Source organism: Marmota monax, unplaced genomic scaffold (assembly GCF_021218885.2).
Source record: "Marmota monax isolate L192 unplaced genomic scaffold, Marmota_monax_Labrador192_F-V1.1 WCK01_AAM20220418_F8-fsc00019, whole genome shotgun sequence".
NCBI lineage: Eukaryota > Metazoa > Chordata > Mammalia > Rodentia > Sciuridae > Marmota > Marmota monax.
The window spans coordinates 7,514,027-7,535,595 of NW_026695242.1; the positions used below are offsets into that span (position 1 = coordinate 7,514,027).

At 58.2% G+C, this 21,569-nt stretch overlaps 1 protein-coding gene across 1 annotated transcript in view; it reads right to left on the minus strand.

Annotated features, from left to right (window-relative positions):
• Window positions 1-1,119: 1,119 nt before the first annotated feature.
• The window catches only part of Slc29a3 (solute carrier family 29 member 3), a 34,081-nt gene continuing 13,631 nt past the window's right edge, over window positions 1,120-21,569 (minus strand). The window contains exons 3-6 of the mRNA XM_046419885.2: window positions 16,223-16,305; window positions 10,676-10,902; window positions 6,570-6,732; window positions 1,120-2,461 (exon numbers count right to left, since the gene is read on the minus strand). Of these exons, the coding sequence (XP_046275841.1) occupies window positions 1,807-2,461; window positions 6,570-6,732; window positions 10,676-10,902; window positions 16,223-16,305 (1,128 nt within the window). The 3' untranslated portion in view covers window positions 1,120-1,806. The remainder of the gene's footprint in view (window positions 2,462-6,569; window positions 6,733-10,675; window positions 10,903-16,222; window positions 16,306-21,569) is intronic.

The following is a 21,569-nucleotide window of genomic DNA, read 5'->3' on the forward strand; positions in this document are numbered from 1 at the left end:
GGCAGCGGAGCCTGCGGGGCTGGTGTCTTTTTCTAAAATGATGTTTTTGTGCCAGGTTTTGAACCCAGGGGCGCTTAACCACTGAGCCCCATCCTTTTATTTTTTATTTAGAGACAGGGGCTCGCTGACTTGCTGGGGGCCTTGCTTAGTCGCTGAGGCTGGCCTTGAACTTGCCATCCTCCCACCTCAGCCTCCCGGGTGGCTAGGATTGCAGGCGTGCGCCACGGTGCCCGGCTTTGCTGGTCCTTTTAGGAACAACCTCGATGTACACAAACACCCGTACCAAACCAGAACAAAGCAACACTGAATTTCGCCCACCAGAGTGCCAGGGCCCTAGTGACAGTCGTAAACAGCAAACCTATGAACGCAAAAGCCAAGTGCCCATGGCCCAGTCACTGCGAGCCCCACCCCCCTCTCCCCGCCTGCTCCCACCTCTGGCTGGGTCCACAGGGGCGAGGAGGAGAGGGGAGGAAGGTAGGGAGCGTGTGGCTTCAGCTGCCTCCTGCCGGTTACAGGGGGCTGCGCAAGTCCCTCTTCACCCCAGATGGAGGTGACATTTCCAGGTCCTAGAAGGACTGGCTGCTGCCCGGCTGCTGTTATGAGTTCTTGGAGACCCCCACACCACCCTCGGGATTCCCTTGCCTGATCTTAAAATAAGCCCACGTCTCCCGGCATGTGACACACCCCTATGATCCCAGCAACTCAGTGGGCCACGGCCGGAGGGCCACCATGGACAGACCAGGACAGACCAGGCAACCTTCTCAAAATAAAGAAATAAATAAATAGGATTGGGGCTGGGGACGGTGGCGCACCCCGGTAACGCCAGAGGCTCAGGAGGCTGGGGAAGGCTGAGGCAGGAGGACCGCAGATTCCAAGCCAGCCCTGGCAACTCAGCGAGACCCGAAGAAACGCAGCGCGACCCTGTCTCGAAATGAGAAATTAGAAAAGGGCTGAAAAAAAAGGCGGGGGGTGTGGCTCAGAGGTAAAGCATCCTTGGGTTCCATCCCCAGGACTAAAAACCACAGCAGTCCCCCCCATGTATATGCAATATAACAAATTACCCAAACTTAGTGCGTCACTTCCTGCCGAGACCCTGGCTAACAAGGACACCAATAAGGGTCACGTTGAACACCCCAGTATTTATTGGGCCCTTGAACCAATGGCCCTGGCATGTTGTAAACATTAACATGGAAAGACCCTGCGCCCATTCAGGCTGTGGCCCCCCAGGCCAGTCCCCCCTGTGGGAGAACCCAGGCTGACCTGCTGGGTCCCGGGCGCAGGGGTGCACTGAGCCCAGTCCAGGGAAGGGGGGTTCGGCCGGGGTCTTCTGGGTTCTGGGTCTGGGTTCTGTTCTCTCCTGACAAAAGGCAGGGACAGTGCAGGCTTGGGTCCTGGGCCTGAAGATAGCCACCCCAGAGCACCTCTGCTGAGTAGGGAGGGCCGAGGATCCCCACCCATCTTGCTGTCCGCCAGAGGAGCAAGGCTGGAGCCCAGCCCGGCTGTGGCCTGGTGACAGCTCACAGCTGAACGTGAGTGACCCATCAGCTAAGGCAGTGAGAGCCCCTCTTTACAAGTGTCCTCTTCCAACGTCTCCAGAGTGTCCTGCTGCGGGGTCTGAGGCGCCTCTCCTGGCACGGCCCGGGGGGCACGGACGGCTGGCCAGCATCCTGGGAGAGGCCGACCGCTCTCCTCTGCTCTGCGCCAAGCCGGATGCCAGCCCCGTCCTCCGCACCTTGGCAGCACCAGCCCTCTCACCCATCGCTGGGCCCCGAGCCTCAGGTAGCCCTGACGTCCTCATCACCCGCCCTAGATGAGGTGCACCAGCAGGGCCGAGCAGGCAGAGCCCAGCACCAGGCCGATGGACATATAGAAGGACATCACCACTCCTGTGGCCTCGGCCAGCTCCCGGGGCACGATCTTGGGCCCATAGACGAGGGCCAGGGTGCTGAGGTAGCCGTTGCTCAGCCCTAGCAGGCAGGTGAAGAGCACGGGGTAGACGTCGGACCGGAAGACCACAGTGGCCAGGCGGACGCGGGGCTGGTAGTTGCAGAACACGAAGAGGGGGACGAGGCAGGAGCGCAGCAGGACCAGGCCGGGCAGCACCTTGCTCTTGGGGCCTGGCACCTGGACCCAGGCAGTGATCTGCCGGCCACACAGGTCAGCAAAGTTGTACAGGAGGAAGGTGGTGAGGGGCACGAAGAACGTGGTGGTCCACGGGGAGCCCGAGTCCTTGTGGAGGGACTCGATGTTGGTGCAGACGGCGGGGAAGATGAGGCTGGTGATGAGGAACAGGTAGAGCACACAGAAGCCCAGGCCGCCGGTCTTCTTCAGGATGGGGCGGAGGGGTGGCATGTGCGACCCACTGGATCCCGGGGCCACCAGGGGGGTGCTGCAGGTGTCCTGCGGTGCGGTCTCTTCACCAGAGAACACGCGGGCTGGACAAATGGGCCTCATATAGTACCTGCGGGGAGGAGGGCGGGTGTGCGGTCAGCGGGCCACCGTAGAGGCCACCTGGGCTTTCCAGGGAGAGACCCTGGAGTCTGCACAGCGTGTTCAGGACAGAACCCTTAGGCCCTGCAGCCTGGGGTCCCTTGATGACGCATGTGGTACATGCGGTGGCTACAGGAGGCCCCCCATCCCAGGCTGCCCACCAGGCCGGCTCCAGGCCTCAGCCAGTGGTGGCAGCTGTGCTTAAGGGACAGAGGGAATCAGTGCTGACCACCACATGATGAGCACAGGCTCCTCCTGTCCTGGCTCGTCTGTTTTGTTTTGAATTTTGGAGAGGAGGAGGGGGAGATAGAGAAAAAACAGCACACAGAAACCTGAAAATTTAAATTCTATGAGCAACAGAGGCTCATGCAACGCACAGAGTAACACAGAAGAGCAACGACAGTCGAACCCTCCTCTCCTCCCACCTGACCCCTCCCGAGTGCCACTGACCGTTAGCAACCTCATCAGTAATGTCCCATGCACTTGCAAAAACCACAACCCTCACCCTACACACAGTTACTTAAAGTGGGCTCCAACTGTATGCAAGGCTTTTCTGCAACACTATACAGCCTAGTACATCCACAGATACGCCACACAGCGGCCTAAGTTGCGCGGCCTGTTACTCCAAGTGCTTATGCATAACTGCCTAAGAGACACGATCTTGTGGCCAACCTTTCACAGAGACCCCCGGTTCTCGGTCCCCTCTCTGGTGGGTTGCTGCACCATTGCTCAGCCTAGGCGTGTACAATGCCTTGCTCCCCTGGACGTTCAGGTTGGCCCCCGTTTTTCACTACAAGTCACACTGCCACGAGCATTCCTATACTGAAGTCCTTACACACGTAGCCTAGTACTTTGGCAGGATGGATGTCGAAAACAGGAGATCCCTGGATTGGGAGTTTGCATCTGCCAGGCGCAGTGGCACACACCTGTCACCCCAGCATCATGGGAGGCTGAGGCGAGAGGATTGCGAGTTCAGAGCCAACCTCAGCAACCTTGCAAGACTCTAAGCAATTCAGCGAGACCCTGTCTTTAAATAGAATATTAAAAATGGGCTGGGAGTCTGCTCAGTGGTCACAGGTCCCTGGGTACAATCCCTAGTACCAAAAAAAAAAAGTTTGAATCTGTGAAACTTGTCTTGATATCCAAAAACTGCTCTCTAGATAAGAGTCCCAATTCATCTCTGCCCAATACTAATCATCCACCCTATGTAACCTGACCTGTTAATTTTTGTGAGTACCTATTTACTTTTTTCAAAAATGTGACCATGATCTATAATCATCCTGTTTGAGTGTTGCCATCATGTGTCTCCTTCTACAGGGGACAGCTCCCTGGAGCAAAGACCACATGTGATTGTTTCTCGTCTACACAGAGTGGTAGAAAGAACTAGTAAGCACCCTACAGCAGTGTCTGCCCCACCTGATCTTCAGTGCTGAATATCATCAATCTTTTCAACTTCTGCTTCGGTTAGTTTGCCTTGCTGTGTGACTTGCCTGAGCCCTTAACCTCTCTGTGCCTCAGGTATCTGAAAGCCAGGAAACTGTATTAACACAGCTCCAACATAAGGGCTTGGGGTACACGTGTTGGGGAAAACCACAGCGTGGTGACAACTGGGTTTTGGTTTCAGCCTTGATTCTGTTCCCCTGTGTGACCTTGGGCCTTGGTTTCTTCCTCTTAAGATGGAGGTTTTACAGAGCTCTGAGGGTTCAAAGTCTCTGCCAGTCTTCCCATCCTGGGAGCCTCCAGCTGCCCCGTGAGTGGGTGGAAGTGCTGCTCCCCGTCCTTCCCTGTGATGCTGAGCAGGGGGCTTTGGCCTTGAACCATCTGTTTCCCAATCACTATGAAGGAACAGGAACAGTCCCACTTCCCTCTGGCTGGGTCCTGGCCTCCAGGCTGCTCTGAGGAGCTGCACGCCAAGTTCCTGGGGTCGAGCTCCTCCCCACAGGCTCCCCAACCCCTCCTCCCGCCCAGCACAGGCTCCTTTCAGTCAGGTTCAGTCGGAGCAGCCCTGGGAGCCAGCCCTGTCTGGGAGCTCGGCCTAGACAAGGTCGGCCTCTGGGCCTGAGTTCTAATCAACAAAGAAGCAGGAGTCTGTGCAGGCGGCCTGGCCCGGGAGCTCTGCCTCACAAGCTCAGCTCCGAGGCCCTGGGCCTGCCCAGATGTGACTGGCGCCCAGGCTGACCTACGAGGCTGCCTGGTTTGGTACTAAAGTCCCAGATGAACCAGAGGTCGCTGCTCTTCTGGTAACAGCCACCCAGAGCACCAGGATCAGGGTGCGGACTCTCCGCCCAGGTTCATCCGGGGTCTCAAAAGTGATTTCAAAAGCAGGACAAGGTGCCAGGCAGTGGAGGGGACCGGGGACAGTGCGCCAGCCTGACCCCAGGAACCACAGCAGGGCAATGTGGGGCTCAGGGGTCTGCGCCTGGGACACTGTGGGACGCCACGGCTGAGTCCTGTCCTCCTGAAGCCTCGGAGGCCAGCTGAGGTGGTGAGCAACCCCGAGGGAGGAAGGCAGCCCACGGCCCCCCCGGGGGTGAGGGTTGGTGAAGGCGGGGGCTGGCGCCCTCCCAGGGGCAGGAGGCCTGAAGCAGGAGGAAAGACCCTCGAGGCCACGAACCAGGGCTGGATGGCTCCCCGCACTGCCCAAGGTCAGGGCCTGCGGTGGCTCGCCAGGTGGGCCACCGGAGCACAGCTCCCTGGGGCTCAGGTCCTCAGGGGTAAAGTGGCAAAATCAACCACAGAGTGTCACAAACAAAAATCATAATTGTAATAATAATAAGAAGAAGAAGAAGAAGAATTGGTAATAAACAAAAAAATAGGCACATAACCTGCTTAGCTCACAGGCCACCTCACAGAATAGGTTCCCGTGGAAGAGGGCAGCCCAGCCGGCTCCCTCTGAGGGGCCCAGGGAAACCTGGCCTCCTCTGGGTCTCAGCATTGTCACCTGTAAAGTGGGGACAATTCCTGCCTCCCTATGTCAGATAAGAAAAGGGCTTAGAAAATGCTTTGGAAAGGATAAAATGCGGGAGAAAGCCAAAGGCTGGTTTCTGTTTTGGTACCAGGGATTGAACCCAGGGGCCCTCGACCACTGAGCACATCCCCAGCCCTAATTTGTATTTTATTTAGAGACAGGGTCTCTCTGAGTTGCTTAGCGCCTCGTTTTTGCTGAGGCTGGCTTTGAACTTGAGATCCTCCTGCCTCAGCCTCCAGAGCCGCTGGGATTACAGGGGTGTGCCATTGCACCTGGCAAAATTGGTTTTCTAAAGAGCAGGTGGAAGGAAGAAAGGCAGAGGAGGAACTGGAGAAAGGAAAAAAGAGAGACTCATGGCACGAAGGGGGATCCTGAGGGCAGAAACATGCCCACCGGGCAGTGAATGGTGGGAAGCGCAGGCTGGGAGGGACCTGCAGACCCTGCTCTGCCACGGCTGGCTGTGGACCCAGGTGAGTACCCTGACTGCTCCCATCCCTGGGTGTCACCTGTACGTGGGAATGACCATAAAGAATAGCGACGCTAAGAGGAACCGGTGTGTCAGCAGTAAGCCAGGTGGGCACCCTGAGCTGAGGGTGAACGGGAGCTGTGATTTCTTACTGTCGCTCAGGCCCCACTTCTACCCCCTCCTTTCCTGTCCCTGAACCTGCAGACACCCACTGCTTGGGGGTATGGCTTGCAGCCAGCGCACACCAGTGGCCAGGCCAACTGACTGCCAGGACTGCTGCAGGCCAGGTACAGCAGGAGGCCCTGGGATACCGAGGACCCCGCTCACCCTGGGGCAGGTGCAAGTAATAAAGAAGGCAACCGACAAGCCTGCAATTCAGGAGGCTGAGGCAGGAGGATCACAGGTTCGAGGCCAGCCTCAGCTACTTAGTGAGGCCCTAAGCAACAGAGCAAGACCCTGTCTCAAAATAAAAAGGGCTGGGGGTGTGGCTCAGTGGTAAAGCAGCCTGGGGTCCATCCAGGACCAAGCCCCCATGACCAAAAACCCCAGGGAAACAGATGACCCCGTCGGATGATGAGGAACACAGACATGGAGAGCTGAAGCTGTCCACTTAGGAAGACTGAAGGGCGCACGACAGGGCCTCACCTGGAGTACTCCAGCCTGGGCAGCAGCAAGTAGAGCCCCAGGCACAGTCCCAGGAAGGCGGCCGCCGTCAGGAAGAAGGCCAGGGTGCTGTCCGTCACGTCTCTGGACGCCGCCAGGTCCACCAGCGAGGCCACGGCGCTGATGGTCCCTCCCATGGCTCCTCCTGTGGAGGGCAGAGGACACCATGGAGTCACTTGGGGAGGACCCAGGGGAGCACGTCCAGGGCCCCTTTCTGCTCAGACCAAAATAAAATTCCTCCAGTGTGAAAGAGGCCATGGTTCTCAGTGTCCCCAAGTGGTGGCAGACAGGAAGGGGTCCTGCCGAGTTTCAGAGGGGGTGGCTCATCCCCGTCCCTGGCCCAGCTCCCTGCTCTGTGCTGGACTTGGCCTCACCTGTCTCCTGCCCTGTTTTCCCCCTGGCCCTGACCTCCTCCCGTGCTGACCTCCCAATAGGACCTGTCTCCTTTCCTCTGTGCTTGGCCAGCGGGGAGAGGCTGGGGGACATTCCAGCACAGTCCTTCCAGCCCATGGGATCTCACCCACACCCAAAGGCAGCTGTGGGCTGCCTCATGTGAACCTGTGCACAAGCACACGCACGCACACACCCATGTGCATAGCCTCACACACTCACCCACAAGCAGGCAGCCACCCCCACACAGAAGGACCTCGCCCAGCGCTTTGACTCAGGTCACCTCATGCCCCTCACGGCTACCCAACGCTTCTCTTGTGCCGGGTGGCGTGACCTAGCAGGGCGACCCTGGACCCCGAGCCCAGAGACCCAGAGCCCAGGGACCCTGTGCCCAGGATGCACATCTGCCCTTGACTCGGCCTCGCTTGCCCTGACCCTGGAGGCCAGGAGGACTTCTCAGGGCCACCGTCTGCTGTCTGTAAGATGGAACCGCGATGGCCACGGGCTGCTTTGACAGCTGCACGAGAGGATCCTCAGAAAGTGCCGGGCACATGGCAAACTGTCACCAAGTGCCAGTTCCCTTCCCTGCCAAGTCACTCGGCTGTGTCCGGGAGGCCAGGGTGTGTCCTCCTTTGCTTCGGGAGCCTCAGCCATGGGGAGTCAGTGTGTGCCAGCCGCGGGGGGTCAGCTGCAGGAGTGTGACAGGCAGGTCACCTCTTGCCTCGCTCTGCCTGAAAAGCGGGGGCCAGTGCTTGTCCTGTCCATCCCGAGACGGCAGAGAGAGGGAGTGGGAGGATGGATGGAGGAGGGGACACTGCTATCCACACACCGATGCCTGTGAGCGTGTCCACCCCTGGGTGGAAGGGATGTGTCTGCTGGCCTTAGAGCATCGGGATTTCTACTTTCAGAGAGGCAAGGAGGCTGACCGTGAACGGTGGGGCAGGCTGGCCCATGTGGGCGCCAGCTGCTCTGCCACCCCGGGAAGCTCTTACTGGGCACCTCTTTGCCCACTGCTGGGCAGGGCAGACTGGGAGCAGGACAGTAGAGGCCCCGCCCACCCAATGCCCCATTGCTGTCTCACCTACACTCAGCCAGAGCCTCTACATGAGGAATGGCCTCGGCCTTGGCCCCGATGGACAATTCTTTTTTTTTTTTTTTTTTGTTACCAGGGATTGAACTCAGTGCTTAGCCTCTGAGCCACATCCCCAGCCCTATTTATATTTTATTTAGAGACAGGGTCTCACTGAGTTGCTTAGGGCCTTGCCAAGTTGCTGAGGTTGGTTTTGAACTTGCAGTCCTCCTGCCTCAGCCTCCCGAGCCTCTGGGATTCAGGCATGCACCACCCACACTTGGCTGACAATACTTTCCCTCAACTTTGTCAGCATCCATTCCATTAGCCTAGGTGGGGCCTGGAGGGGAGGCAAAGACACCCAAATCTGCAGAGTGACTAAGAGCACAGACCTTGGAACCAGAGCCTCAAATCCCAGTCTAGTCTCAGCTCTGCTACTTCTAGCTGTGTGACCTTTTCGAAGTCATAGAAACTCTCTGTGCCTCCATTTCCCCCATTTTCTGATGGGGGTGTTAGTAAGACCCACCTCTCAGGACCGTCCTGAAGAATGAAAGGATTATTATATGCAGAGTGCTCAGAATGGCGCCCAACGCAGACAGGGTCCAAATTCCAAGTAAATCCTCTCACATTCCCAATTAGGTTGTGGTTATTTCCGTCCTTTCCACATCAAAGCATCGACAACAGGGTAAACCCTTTGCCAAGAGGGGGGCCCACTCCTGAGAAGCTGTAATCCCCACCTGGACGTTTCCTAAGAACCGGGGTTGGACGCCGTAGACGTTCCGCTGCTGCCCGGAGGAGAGATCTTAACATCCCGCCTATTGATTCCCCTTCTCCCTTACCAACTTGTGGAGAATTTGCAATTTTATCATCAACAACAAACCAGGCCTCCGGGAGCTCATCCTTCATGACTCCCTGCTTTTATCTCATCAGTTATGGAAATACATGCAAATGAGAGGTTTAAAAAAAAACACCCTGGAAACAAATGAATTGTTCCTCAGATGCCAACACGCCCAGAATTCACAGATGGGCCCAAACGAAAAGGGTGCTGGGGCTCTGGGAGCTGGAGCCACCTCGGATGTCCAGGATGCTGGACACCCCTGGTGGGGGCTGCGCCCAGTCATGACAACAGCTTCTGTCCCGGGAGAACTCGGGCCAAAGTCTAAGCCCTAAATGCTCCATCTTGAATCCACTCGTTCCTGGGTGGTCCTCTGGGGAAGGATAATTGGGAAGGGCCACTTGCTGATATCAATGGTGTCTGGTCACTGGCCCCTGGAGCGGAAGCCAGCTGGGCTGAAGTCACACAGAAGAGCCCTCCTCCAGCTCGGTGGAGGGAGGTGAGGGGATCAGAGCCTCTTTTTGAGGCCAAGGGTGACAGGGGGATTAATGTTTGGTGGCCCTTTCCCTCGGCCCAGACCTGCCCTTCTTGAAGCACGGCGAGGGCCTGTGGACTGGGCTTAGGAAACTCAGCAACGAGTCCATTTTTATTTTATTTTAGGCCCAAGGTTTTCCCAGAATAGAGCCAGAAGCCTAATCCCATATCAAAGATGGCAAACAGACCGGAACTCACGTCTAGACTCTGATCCTGCCCGAGTAATTGCCTCAAGGGCCGTGTTGAGAAGGATTTAGAGGCTCAGGAGGAAAGATAGGGATCTATTAGTGATGTCTGGCCCTGGCGCTGGGCGGGGAGGGGGATCTGATCATCAAGGTACTTGTCATCCCTGCCACGTAGCACCTGGCATCCTGACCCAATGGGCACGGCGTACAGTCTAAACAATTCTTCTCAAGTCGGCAAACGTTGAAAGCACTCCTCTGTACATCAGAGACGTGTGGGGACACAGACAGAGAGGCCGAGCCTCGGGCTTGCTCTAGGGGTGGTGATTTCTGGGGAAAGCTCGGAGGCTGATTGACCCAGCTCTGTTTTACCTTGAGGGGTCACTGGGGACAGGGACAAAATAGCCGAGGTCCTGAAAACAGGCTCAGCATCTGCATGGAAACTTCAGCTGGGGGGTTGACCCCTGCCGGTCACAAGCCAGCCCAGAGAAGGCCCAAGTCCAGGTGACCGAGGTGCTCATTCACTAGGCCATCGGCTCCAAGAGGACGCATCTCGTTCACCTTTGAATCCCTGGCACCAGGCGGGTCCTCTATAAAATGGGAAAGAAGAAAAGGCAGATAGAAAGGAGGAAAGGAGAAAAAAGGGTGGAGAGGACAGGGCAGGAAGAGACACAGGAAGGAGGAGGGAGGGGAGAAAGAAAGGCTGGTTCAGAAATGGTACTTGGAAGGCGACCTGGTTTTCATAAATGACTGCGATTGCGGCTCCCTCCTGCCTGTTCCTCTTCTGGTGTGATCACCACACTCTCCCACAGAGACCTGGGTGGCCTTGAGTCTAAGTGGCCTAACAGCTATGGTGGAAGTGATCCTGCGTAGCTCGGTCGAAAATAATGCACTACTTGAGCCTCTGGGGACACACTCTCTGCTGCCTGGACACCATGCCACCAGGAAGCCCAAGCAGCTACGGGGAGGTCCAGGTGGAACCCAAGCCCCTGCTCTAGCCCAGCTCAGGGCAGCTGCCGGCTTCCGGCCTCCGGCCTCCAGTGGGCTCCCAGGATCGGCCCTGGGCCACAGCTCTCACCTGACATCAGTGCCTGGGCGTTCCTCATGGGGAAGGTGCCAGTCAGGCCATAGACGCTGCTGCTGAAGATGGTGGAGGAGCCACTGACGATCACCATGCAGACAATGGTGATAGCGAAGAAGCCGTGGCGCCAGGAGGAGGTGTCCACCTTCACCAGCACGGTCATCACCACGAAGATGGCCAGCGTGATGGTCAGGGAGGCCAGGACGCGGACACGGACGGGAATCCTGCGGTGAAGACAACAGGAGCCGTTAGATGTGGCCTCCGGTGTGGCTTGGGGGTGGTGCTGGGGAGGCGGGGGAGCTGGGTGGCAACGTCCACTCTGCGTCCAGGAGCCTGGGTTTGAGCCCTGCCTTCCTGCTCGTGGGAGTGGCCCCGGCTTCAGCTGTGCACCTGCACCTGGGGGAGGATGCACTCAGGGGTGCGGGGGCTCCAGGGAGGTAAACGGTGTGCAGCAGGGGCAGGGCCAGTGCGGGTGTCCTCTCCGTGGACACTCTGCTCTTCAGCTCACTGGCTGCGAGGGTCGGTGCCTGCTAAGCCCCCTGTTCCGCCTGCCCCCGAGCTGTGCTCCCGCTGGCTTTGCCGAGTGCCCAGAGCAACCACCCTGCGCTTCCCGAGGAACTCTCGGTGGGCGGTGGGCGGGAGGGGAAGAGAGCTTTGTCATCGCCATCCATTATCACAGCACTCACAGTCCCTAACTTGGGCTGGCCACTCTTCCACGTGTAGGTCCCTTCTGACACCACGGCTAGGGAGGCTGAGTCCACTCGGCTGGGCCCCAGGGGGTACCCAACGGCTTCCTGGGATGAAGGGACTCTGAGTGGCACAGCATGGGGGGCCAGGGCTGGACTGTCCCAAGTTGGTCTCAACTGTGAGGGCAGCAGCCAAGGCAGAGCTGGTGTGCCCAGGCCGGGCCCCAGGTGCCCCTAATGCCACACCACACCCAAGCCCTGCCCGCCTCCCAGCCTCCATGGACCCAGGAGGATAGCGGGGAAGGAGGCCGTGGGAGAAAGGCCCGGTTTCTCTTCCAGGAGGGACAGCACCATCTCCAGGGCCCTGAGGCCATCAGAGCAGACCAAGCCCTAACCAGATTCAGTTCACTCTCCCACTAACCAGGGGCGGGCGGGGGCGTGAGTGAGAGAAACGTGGAAGGTCGGGAAGGACACACAGACACGTGGGCACGAGGGGGAGCGAGAGGACGAGAGGAAAGGGCCGCAGTGAACCTGAGTCCCCTCCGGGTCCCCGGTGGGAGGGCAGGTGAGGCCTGGGCACTATGAGGGGGGCAGGAAGCCCGAGGAAGCGCAGGGACAGGCCTGGCTGCAGAGGAGCCGTGGGGAGCTGGCCCCGAGCACCGCGTGCCGAGTGCTGTACAGGCAGCGGGCAGGGGACAAGCAGCACAGGCCCTGTGTTCCCCCAGCAGAGGGCCATTGGAGCCGGTGGGGCATCCAGGGGCCACACGACCCATCCTGCCCCAAGGGGAGAACGGGCAGTGCCCTGGGCTGGGCACACAGGTCTGGAAAGACTGTCCACCTGTGTGCCTTCACGGAAGTGACAGCGGACTCCGGCTGCAGTCAAGATGGAGAGGAGAGCACTGGACAAGGCTGGAGAGAGACAGAGCCGGCCCTCGAGGGCCTCCTTATCCTGCCAGCCCAGGACCTGGTCCTCAGGGGGAATGGGGTGGGCCTGGGGTCTGTTGGCTAGCCCTGTCACCTACACCACCCCAACCTCACACAACAGGCACATGACCCAGCCCAGGTGACGAGAGCGTCCCGAGCTCCTGGCCACTGGGAGTGGCTGGATTAGGGATAGCGTGTGACCGGCTCAGGGCCACCGCTCTCTCCCAGGACTGACTGGGAGGTGGTAGGGAGCGGCTCCGTGCAGCGTCTATTTGGCTGCCAGAGTCGCCCTGGCGGCTGTGTTGGGGGAGGCTGCCAGAGATGAGCCAGTGGAGACTCGCAGAGCCCAGGGACAGGGCAGAGGGGACTCCCTAGACTCGATCACGCCCAGGGCAGCTCTGATCTGAACTTTAAAGAACAAGTTCAGCCCCTTTGGAGTCTCTGACATTTGTTTCAAGCGCACCCACCAACACAGAGGTCCGTCAGAGTTGCAAGCTGAGGAAGGACGGGCAGGAGCTCCCAGGGACGCTGCTGTGCCCACCCACAAGCCTTCCCTTGCCACACTGGTGCAGGAGGCAGGCTGGAAGTGAGAGGCGCTTAGCACTAAGAGCAGGCTTCAGCGATGACGCCTGGAGGGGCTGGAGGGGGACACCCCAGCTCCCACCTGGTGTGTTCTGCTGGCTCCGGGCAGCACTAAGCCCTGGGTCCCTGGCGGTGGCTGGGCTGGTGGGTGTCCCCTCCTTCTGCCTGACCCTCCCTTGTTTCAGGGTCTGCTTCTGGGAAACTTCACCAAGATGCCCACTAAGACTCCCAGTAAGACACACCTTCCCCAGGTGCACAGGAGCTTCAGCCAAGGCAGCTGCCAGGTGGGCAGCCACGGAGCATCTACAGTCAGAGCAAATCAGACACCCAGGAAGCTGGGGCTCAAGCCTTGGCCCTGATGCTCAGGGTCATCCTTCATACTCCAGTCTCACCCAGGGGGCCCGCCTTCTGCACCCAGAGCTGCCCCACCCACCCCAGAGACAAATGGCCAGCAACACTCTGCCCAGCTCGGCCATCAACTCGAAGTGTGATCCCAGGTGAATATTCTCTGAGCCTCTGTCTCCTCTCTAAAAAGAAAAGCCTGGAATAGCGAATAATCAGGTCTCTAATAATGGAGCATTCTAAACCAGGGGAAATACAAGTGAATGCAGAGGTTGAGGAAAAATACCAAAAGATTCCAATCAGTTCCTGGTAAAGGTCTGCTGGGAAGCGCGTCTAACAACCCGGGAGAGCAGTGGTGCTGGGCCGCTCCTCGCGCTGGCCTCATCCCCCCACACTACCTGCCTGCCACCCCTTGGGTGTGGCCGTGGCCGGCTGCCCACACCTGTCTCCCAGACACAATGATGGAAAAGCTGGCAGTAATGGGGGCTGAATCGCAGAGCCCCCCGGGGCTTCACCACAAGGAAATTAGTGGCTTGAACAAGAAGGTGGCTTTGCAGAGACCTAGGGGACACAGTGGGGGATGAGGCCAATGCCAAACACATCACAAAAGCAGAGCAGTCCAGAGCGCAGCCCCTCCCCCAGGGTATAGCGCCTCACCTGCACAGGTGCCTTCCCACCTAGTTATCTGCAGCCTCAACTGCACCAGAGCCTCCGCCCATGGCCCCAGGACCTTGGGGATCCCGGGGCCATTTCCAATGCCATAAGGCTTTATGAAATGTGCGGGGCTCAGCCCACCCCACCCCAGAGCTCCGGGGGGCACACTATCTGTCTCTGCTTCTTCCTCCCCCAGGGTAGGAAAGTGGCCCCAGGGAGCGTGATGCTCTTGGGACTCTAGCGAAGGTGCAGGCGAATGTTGCCCTGGTGTCAGAGTTCTACTTGGGGACAGGGCATGGCCAAGATGACAGCCCACGAGCCTGGGGCAGGCCACACAACGTGAAGATTCTTGGAGAGGGACGTCCACGGTTCCCAGGCTGCCGGTTCCCCACCCCCACCCCTTGCCCCCCCACCACAAGGGAGGGCTCAGGACCCCAGGGGACAGTTTCTTCATAAGTCTCCAAAATGTAAATCCTCCTCATAAGTATTTATGATGCTGCAGATTTAACATAATAAAACACTTGGCGATTATGGATGAGCCAGTCAGAGAAAGCCAGGGTGCTCCAGGAGGGAGAGAAGGAGACATTTCAATCTCGCACATTAAATAAGAAACAGCCGAGCCCCAGAGGGTCCTCTCCCAGCCTGGGAACAGACGGGGCTGGGAGCATGTTCCCGCAGTGCCCAGCCCCCCCCCCCCACCAGAGCCAGGTCAGGCAAGGGCAGATCCCCAGGGTCACACCAGGGCCTCCCCGCTGGCTTGCTGTGCGTCCTGAGATGCCAAGGGGGTATCTCCCTCGTCATGTTTCAGAAGGTGCCTTCGGACCTAAGGGGATGGCAGCGCCCACCCATGTGTGTCAGGTCACCCAGCTGGGCAGAAGCCCCTGCTCCTGGAACCAACCCTGGGGGCTTCCCACTACCATAGCCGCACCCCACCCCCGCCTCTCTCCAGCTGGGTGCTGCCAGGGTCTGGCTCTGCCCCCAACAGCACCCTCCCCTCTCCTGGGGTGGGATCTCTGCAGGGTGTCCCCCGCTCTCAGCCCCATGAGGACACTGATGGTGGCCTAGGGGACAGGGAGAGTGAGGCAGGTTCAGACACACAGCTTGCCATGGGGAAGAAGGGTCTGGGTGCCCTGGACACGGAGAGGACTTCCGGACACCTCCACAGGTCAAGCATGGAGCAGTGACCACAAGTGAGAGACAGAGATGAGGGGGACAGCTGAGGAAGGGGCTTAAGCCCTGCCTGCTGGAGTGAAAACCGGGTCAGTGCTGCCCGCAGAGCCCTGCTGACCCCCCAGCTATCATCCCCAGCCACCATGCTTTGGGATATTGTCCAGCATGCTCACTGGCTCAGCCCAGAGGACGGCCCACTTGGGGAGGCTGCGGTGCTGGGGATGAGCACACAGGAGGCTGGGGGCTGCCCCCTCCTTCTTCACTCAGAGCAGACATCACTAATCAATCAGGGGCATTCCTTGAGCCCAAATCTGCCTGAGAATCCTGTTCAGCCTGAGATCCAGGGTGACTCGACAAATTGATCAGAGCCAAGCCCAACAGATTTGTCATCACTGACAGAAGGTTCCAGTGGGCTGCGTCAGAGAGAAGCCCAGGTTCCTGGACCACAGTGGAGTCAATGTTATCACCTAGCAGCACTTGAGGGAAACGTAGGTGACGTTGCTAGGGCGACTGCCTGTGTGAACTCAAATTGAGAATGGACGGCAAGAGTCACCTAGGGGGTCTTTGGGTCATGATTATTTGCTATTCTCTTTAACAATCCCTTCCTCTGTGGTGCACCCGCATGGAGCCTCTCCCAACCCTCATCAGTGTAACATCAGGAATTCTCAGCCAGGCGCTATGGTGCAGCCTGTCATCCCAGCAGCCCGGGAGGCTGAGGCAGGAGGATGGGGAGTTCAAAGCCAGCCTCAGAAAAAGTGAGGTGCTAAGCAACTCAGTGAGACCCTGTCTCTAAATAAAATACCAAAAGGGGCTGGGGATGTGGCTCAGTGGTTAAGCACCCCTGGGTGGTTCAATCCCTGGTACCAAAAAAAGAAAGTGTCCCTACCCCTAGTGAGTGGGTGGCACATCAGCTGGTGTGGCGGCTCCTCTAGGCAGCCCGAAGCTGCAGGATGCTCTCAGAAGTGACAGTGGCTCAGCTTCCACAGACCCCGGGAGAGAGGGAAGGAAACCCGCTGTCCCCACCCTCCTGGCTGCTGCCCTGGTCACCGTGTGCAGCTGGAAGGTGGAAGTCCAGCTCCCTGGCCAGGCCCTGGTGGCTCAGTGACCTGAGGCCCAGCTGCGAGGACTCCTCTGAGCTGCCCCCTACCTGGGTGGCCGCGGGGAGGGGCACCTGGGGGAGGCCTACCTGTTGACAAGCAGGAAGTTGACCACCAGGCACAGCAGGGCGGGCACAGTGGAGGCCACGGCAAGGTAGCTCTCAAAGTAGTTCTGGAAGCACACAAGGGAGGAGGTGAGGCCACCGCAGACCAGGGCCCCTCTGGAGGCTCCTCCCACTGTCCTCAGACTCCCAGGCCCATGGGGTTCCCCCCATCTCCAACCTCAGACGCTCAATCCCTCAACCAACAGCCACTGATGTCAGCATGTGAACACTTGGCCGTTAAGTGCCGGGTCACAGTGAAGGATCTCACGTTGTCCCTGTCCCCAGGGAGGACCCCACTCCTACCCCCTCAACCTGCCCCACGGGGACTTTCAGCAGTGGGGACAGGACTCAGTGCAGGTCAAGAAGAAAAGCTTTGCCCTCCAGCCTTTGGCCAGAATACAGAATGACCCTACCCACAGGCTTTGTCCTGACTCAGCCACGTCCTCAGTTCTGGGGACCAAGTGAGACCCCTTTCAAACTCGCCAGCCCCACTCCCGCCAGGAGACACCACCCGAGCTCTGGACTCACTCCCTTGGCAGAGCAAGTGGCCAAGGTCAAAGCCGTGTTGGGAAGTGGCTCCTACTGGCCAGGATGAGGGGAAGTGCGTTATTTTGGCATCAGCTCTGGGTCATGGACAAGACGGCAAGAGCCCAGAGGAAGGGAGGATGTGCTGGTTAGAACCTACTAGAACACATAGCTGACGATGCCGGGGGAGAGACCCGCTGTGCTCGCCAACGCTCTGAGAACTGGCCCTGCGGTAGGATGGACTTTACTCTCTGCGCATGACCCCTCAGCGTCGCTGTCTTTACAAACAAAACACTGGCCAGGCGAGGCGGGGCACGCCTGTAATCCCCGCAACTCTGGAGGCTGGGAGAGAGAATCGCAAGCTTGAGGCCAGCCTCAGAAACTTGGTGAAGCCCTGATCCTGTCCTTACATAAAAGAGGGGCTAGAGACGTGGCTCAGTGGTTAGGTGCTCCTCAGTGGTTAGGTGCTCCTGGGTTCAATCCCTGGTACCCAAAAGTAAATAAAATAAAAACAAAACACTGGTGTGACTCAGTGGTAAGGTGCTGGCCCAGCATGCCGGAGGCCCGGGGTCTCCTCCCCACCACTGCTAAAAACAAAGCAAACAACCCCCCAAAACCACCACTGGAAAAGGGGGACTACTCTGGCTTTGGTCACAGTAGGTTAAACCACAAACCCCAGCTGGGGACGGGGTCCTAAGCGGAGATGAGCGCTCACAGGTAGTGAGCATTTGCGGTCTAAAGCCACAGAGGATTTGTGGGAATGACACCGTTGAGCCCGAAACCAGGAACCAGAAACTGTGTGGGAGCCCCACCCGGGCCAGCTCCGGCCAGCTCACCTAACGGGGAGCCCACAGGAGGACCAAGTGCCAGGAACAACGCGTGTGGAGCATGTGCAAGTCCAAAGAGCCCTGCCAATCCTGGAGCTCACCCAGGAGCACAGGTGTGACCTTCCCTCCAGGAAGGCCGTGTGTCCCCTGGGGACCGGGAAGGCTCTCCACAGCTCAGGACTCCACAGGAAGCCGTGTCAGAACTCCTCGATCATTGTTTTCCTTTGCCCTGTCAGAGGAAGGAGCGAGGAGACCTGAGGAGTCCCAGGTAGGAGGGCAGGACAGGGGTGGGGAGTGGGGTGGAGGGGTGACCCCTTGAGAAAATGAGAAAGAGTGTGGCTTTGAGGAGAGGCTCCAGAGGAGGTGGGACTGCAGTCAGACCTTGAAATTGAGGGTCAGATTCTTTAGGGGGCGAGTATGATTGTAGCCTGGAGACCAAGAAAGAAGGCCCCTCCTAGTCTTAGGCAGAGACCAGTCTATGGCTTCTTTTCAGCCCATGGTCTTTGAAATCTGCACCCTGAATAAAAGGTCGCGGTGGCTTTGCAATTAAAATGATAACCGCTGCTGGTGCGGGCCATCAACCATGAGCCTTAGAAATAGCCTGGGCCTTTGAGATGCCACCTCATTGTTCCTGCCCTGATGGGCTCAGCAGAGCCTGGACTGGCCGGGGCAGTCAGTCAATTCCACCTGACACAGTGGCTGGGCCTGCGTAAGTCAGGCGGGTGCCAGGGTGGGAGTGGTGGGGCGCAGCCCTTAGGGAGAGAAGGCTGCAGGGGGACCCAGACCCCCAGGGCCAGCCTCTTGAAGACGCACCCTTCACGCTCTGGCTGGTCCGACAGTGGCAAGTCCGTGACTGGCTCTCAGGCCAGATGCAGAATCTGTGTTTATTTTTGGAGGAGGCTCAGGTTCCCTGAATGTTTTAGGGATGGGGATTTTCCAGGTAACTGAATGTTCTGGTTTGTTGAGAGTCGAGCAGAGAACTGCATCTTTTAATGTTGGAGAGCTTAAAATACTGACAACTGAGAGATTCTAACTTTCTTTCTGCTGACTGAGCTCATTTCTCTGCTGCACAAAGAACGTGCCAGACAGGCACGTTCTACCTAGAGAGGAACTGAGGCTGGACCACCGTTCGACTGGTATGGATGGGAAGTGAGGTGGTGATCTGCTTGACACAGCGCATTCCGAGGACCTTTTTCATTAAAACAAAACAGCCAGGCGTGGTGGCACAAAGCAGTAATCCCAACAGCTCGGGAGGCTGAGGCAGGAGGATCACAAGTTCAAAGCCAGCCTCAGCAACTTATTAAGGTTTTGATTAATTCAGCAAGACCCTATCTCTTAAAATACAAAAAAGGGCTGGGGATGTGGCTCAGAGGTTAAGTGCCCCTGTACCAAAAAAGAAACAAAACAAAACAAAAAAACAAAACACTTCATCCTGATATAAAGATGTTGTGGGTTTTTTACTTAATTCTCTGCTGTTTCTGCCTGTATGCAGAGTTCTAGCAAAATGAGGTGCGATGGGCACTCAGTGTGGCCCCACGCTCCCCCCCTCCTGGTGCTCACACCCCTGTGGGATGCCTCACCAAGGGGGGCTTCCAGCCAAGAATAGAAAGCAAGGCTGACAGGTTGTGTGATCAGGTGCACATCATTCTGTGTCATGGAAGACGGTGGCAGCCTTCTTGCTGGCTTCATTTCTCCTACACTGGCTTTGAGGACGTAGGTGGCTATGCTGGGGAACCCCATGTGGCAAGGCACTGCAGGTGACCCCAAGTTGCTGCGGGTGGTCTCCTGCAGGAAACTGAAGCTCTCGGGGCCACAACCACAAGGAACTGAATTCTGCCAACAACCTGGACAGGTTTGGGAGTGGCCCTTCTCCCAAGGGGCTTCAGATGAGACACAGCCCTGGCTGACACCCTGATTGCAGCTCCAGGGAATTTAATCCGAAAGCCCAGCCAACCCACTCCCAGACTCCTGGCCACCTGCAGAGACCACGAGCAGGTCAGTGTGTGGTTTCACACTCAGTTTGCAGCATTTTGTCATAGGGTTCTGGAGGGCGGGGCTCGTAAGCAGGGTCTCCTGAACGCTGTGGCAGCTGACACTGCTGTGAAAGCAAGGACAGCTGATCATGATCCTTTCCTCAACTTCCAGTCATAGTGACAATGTCTGTGGCCCACAAAGTGAAGAAAGGCTGAGCTTGCTGACCACACCTGCCCCTCCTGCCTGCCCCTGCAAACCCTCTGCTGGAATTAGAATTTTTGCAAGTGGCTTGCACTGTTTTCAAAAAACCGGACTAGGTTTAAGTGCATGCAGATCCAGTCACCTGCTGACCCTGGGCCTCTGCACTGCCCAGTGGCTGTGGAAGGGACCAGGTAACAGTCTTGGAAGCAGGGTCAGGGGGCAGTCAACATTCCCCCTTTGGCCAGACGTTGACCAGAGGCAGTAGGGAAGGTGAATGGCTTGTCTGACCGACTGTTCTGAAATGCGGGGCTCCCAGGGCTTCTCTGGAGATGTCCACGTGCCTGGGCGGCAGCTGTTCTACTGCAAAGCCGTGACGCGCGCTCAGGGGTCCCGCAGCTCATATCTGCTGTCTCGGTCACCGCCTCACTTCCCCGGGATCACTCGGCTTCCGAAGCCTTTCCAAGAAATACCCAACAATGGCGCCCGGCATTCCAGTCCTGAAGATGCACCGGCACTGCCTTCCCGGGCTCCCCTCGTTACCTCCTCCCGTTTATGCAGGGGGATGTGAAGGCACTGGGGCGCGGGTCCAGAACCTAATGGGAGCTGACAGTCACGCCCTCCAAAACACTCTGGAATGCCCACCTCAGGGGGATTTATGTGATGTAATGTTTTAGGAAAAACTCCTGCAAGTTTCCTCAAAGGTGGTCTTTACTTACCCCACCAGGCACCCTGCAGCCATCTCCACCTCTACCTGGTGTACCCCTGGAGCCGAGGGCGAGCCCCAGCCTTGGAGGAGTGGAGGGATGTGGAGAACCAGGGCCCCCCATGTGATGGTGCAGGCTCTGCTGTGTACCTCCTATGGACAGTGATATGGACGGAGTCCCTCGGAGTCATGCGATAGCAGTTGTACAGCCACCCAAACCCCGCAGGCCAGGTGGCCTCATCGGGATGCACGTGGAAGAACAGCACTCAGCAAGGAGGCAGGGCAGAGGCAGTGTGAGGTGGGGGCTCCCCAGGCAGGTTCCCAGCCCCAGCAGCTGGGGACCCAGCAGGAGCCCAAGGCTCCCTAGGCTGCCAGCCACGGCTGGGTGTCCACTGTCCATCCAACCAGCATCTCCTCCTTTGCTCCCTGAAGGGTGCCAGGCCCCTGGGAGGCAGCACTGTGCGGGTCCATGGACGGGGGACAGAGAGGCAGCCCTGTCTGACTGCTCTCAGTATCTGGTGCTGACCCAGAGCCGGGGCACAGCACCCACCAGGTGTGGGGACAGGGCAGGAGGGGCCTCCAGGGGACTTCCCCCAGGGCTTTCCTTGATGGCAGCTGGAGATATTGGGGAGTGTGCCTCACAGACACAGGAGGTGGGGTGCAGGGAGAAGGCTCGGGCCTCCCAACAGGAGGGGGACGGCCTGGCGGGCACAGAGGGGTGGGCTTTGCCACGCGGGGCTCCATCTGGATTCATTGGTGGGAGCCGACCTCAGGGGCTTTCCTCTCACCAGTGGGAATCCGCTGAGCTGAGACAAATTGCCCGCGTTGCCCATCCAGTCCACACACAATGAGGGGCAGGCAGAAAAGACTGTCAGCCACGCCCCTGTCTCCAGGACGCTGAGGCAAGAGGGGTCCATCAGCCATCACTGTGAACTTCAACCCAATGTGGGCGAGGCCCAGCTCTGAGAAACCAAGGGGAAGTTCCACTGAATGTCTGTTGGGATCCCCTGTCCGCCAAGGCCTCCCCAGGTTATCTGCACCCTGCAGTGACCTGGGGCTGGGAGAGGCTCCACACTCAGCCTCAGGGAGCCAGAACCTCATT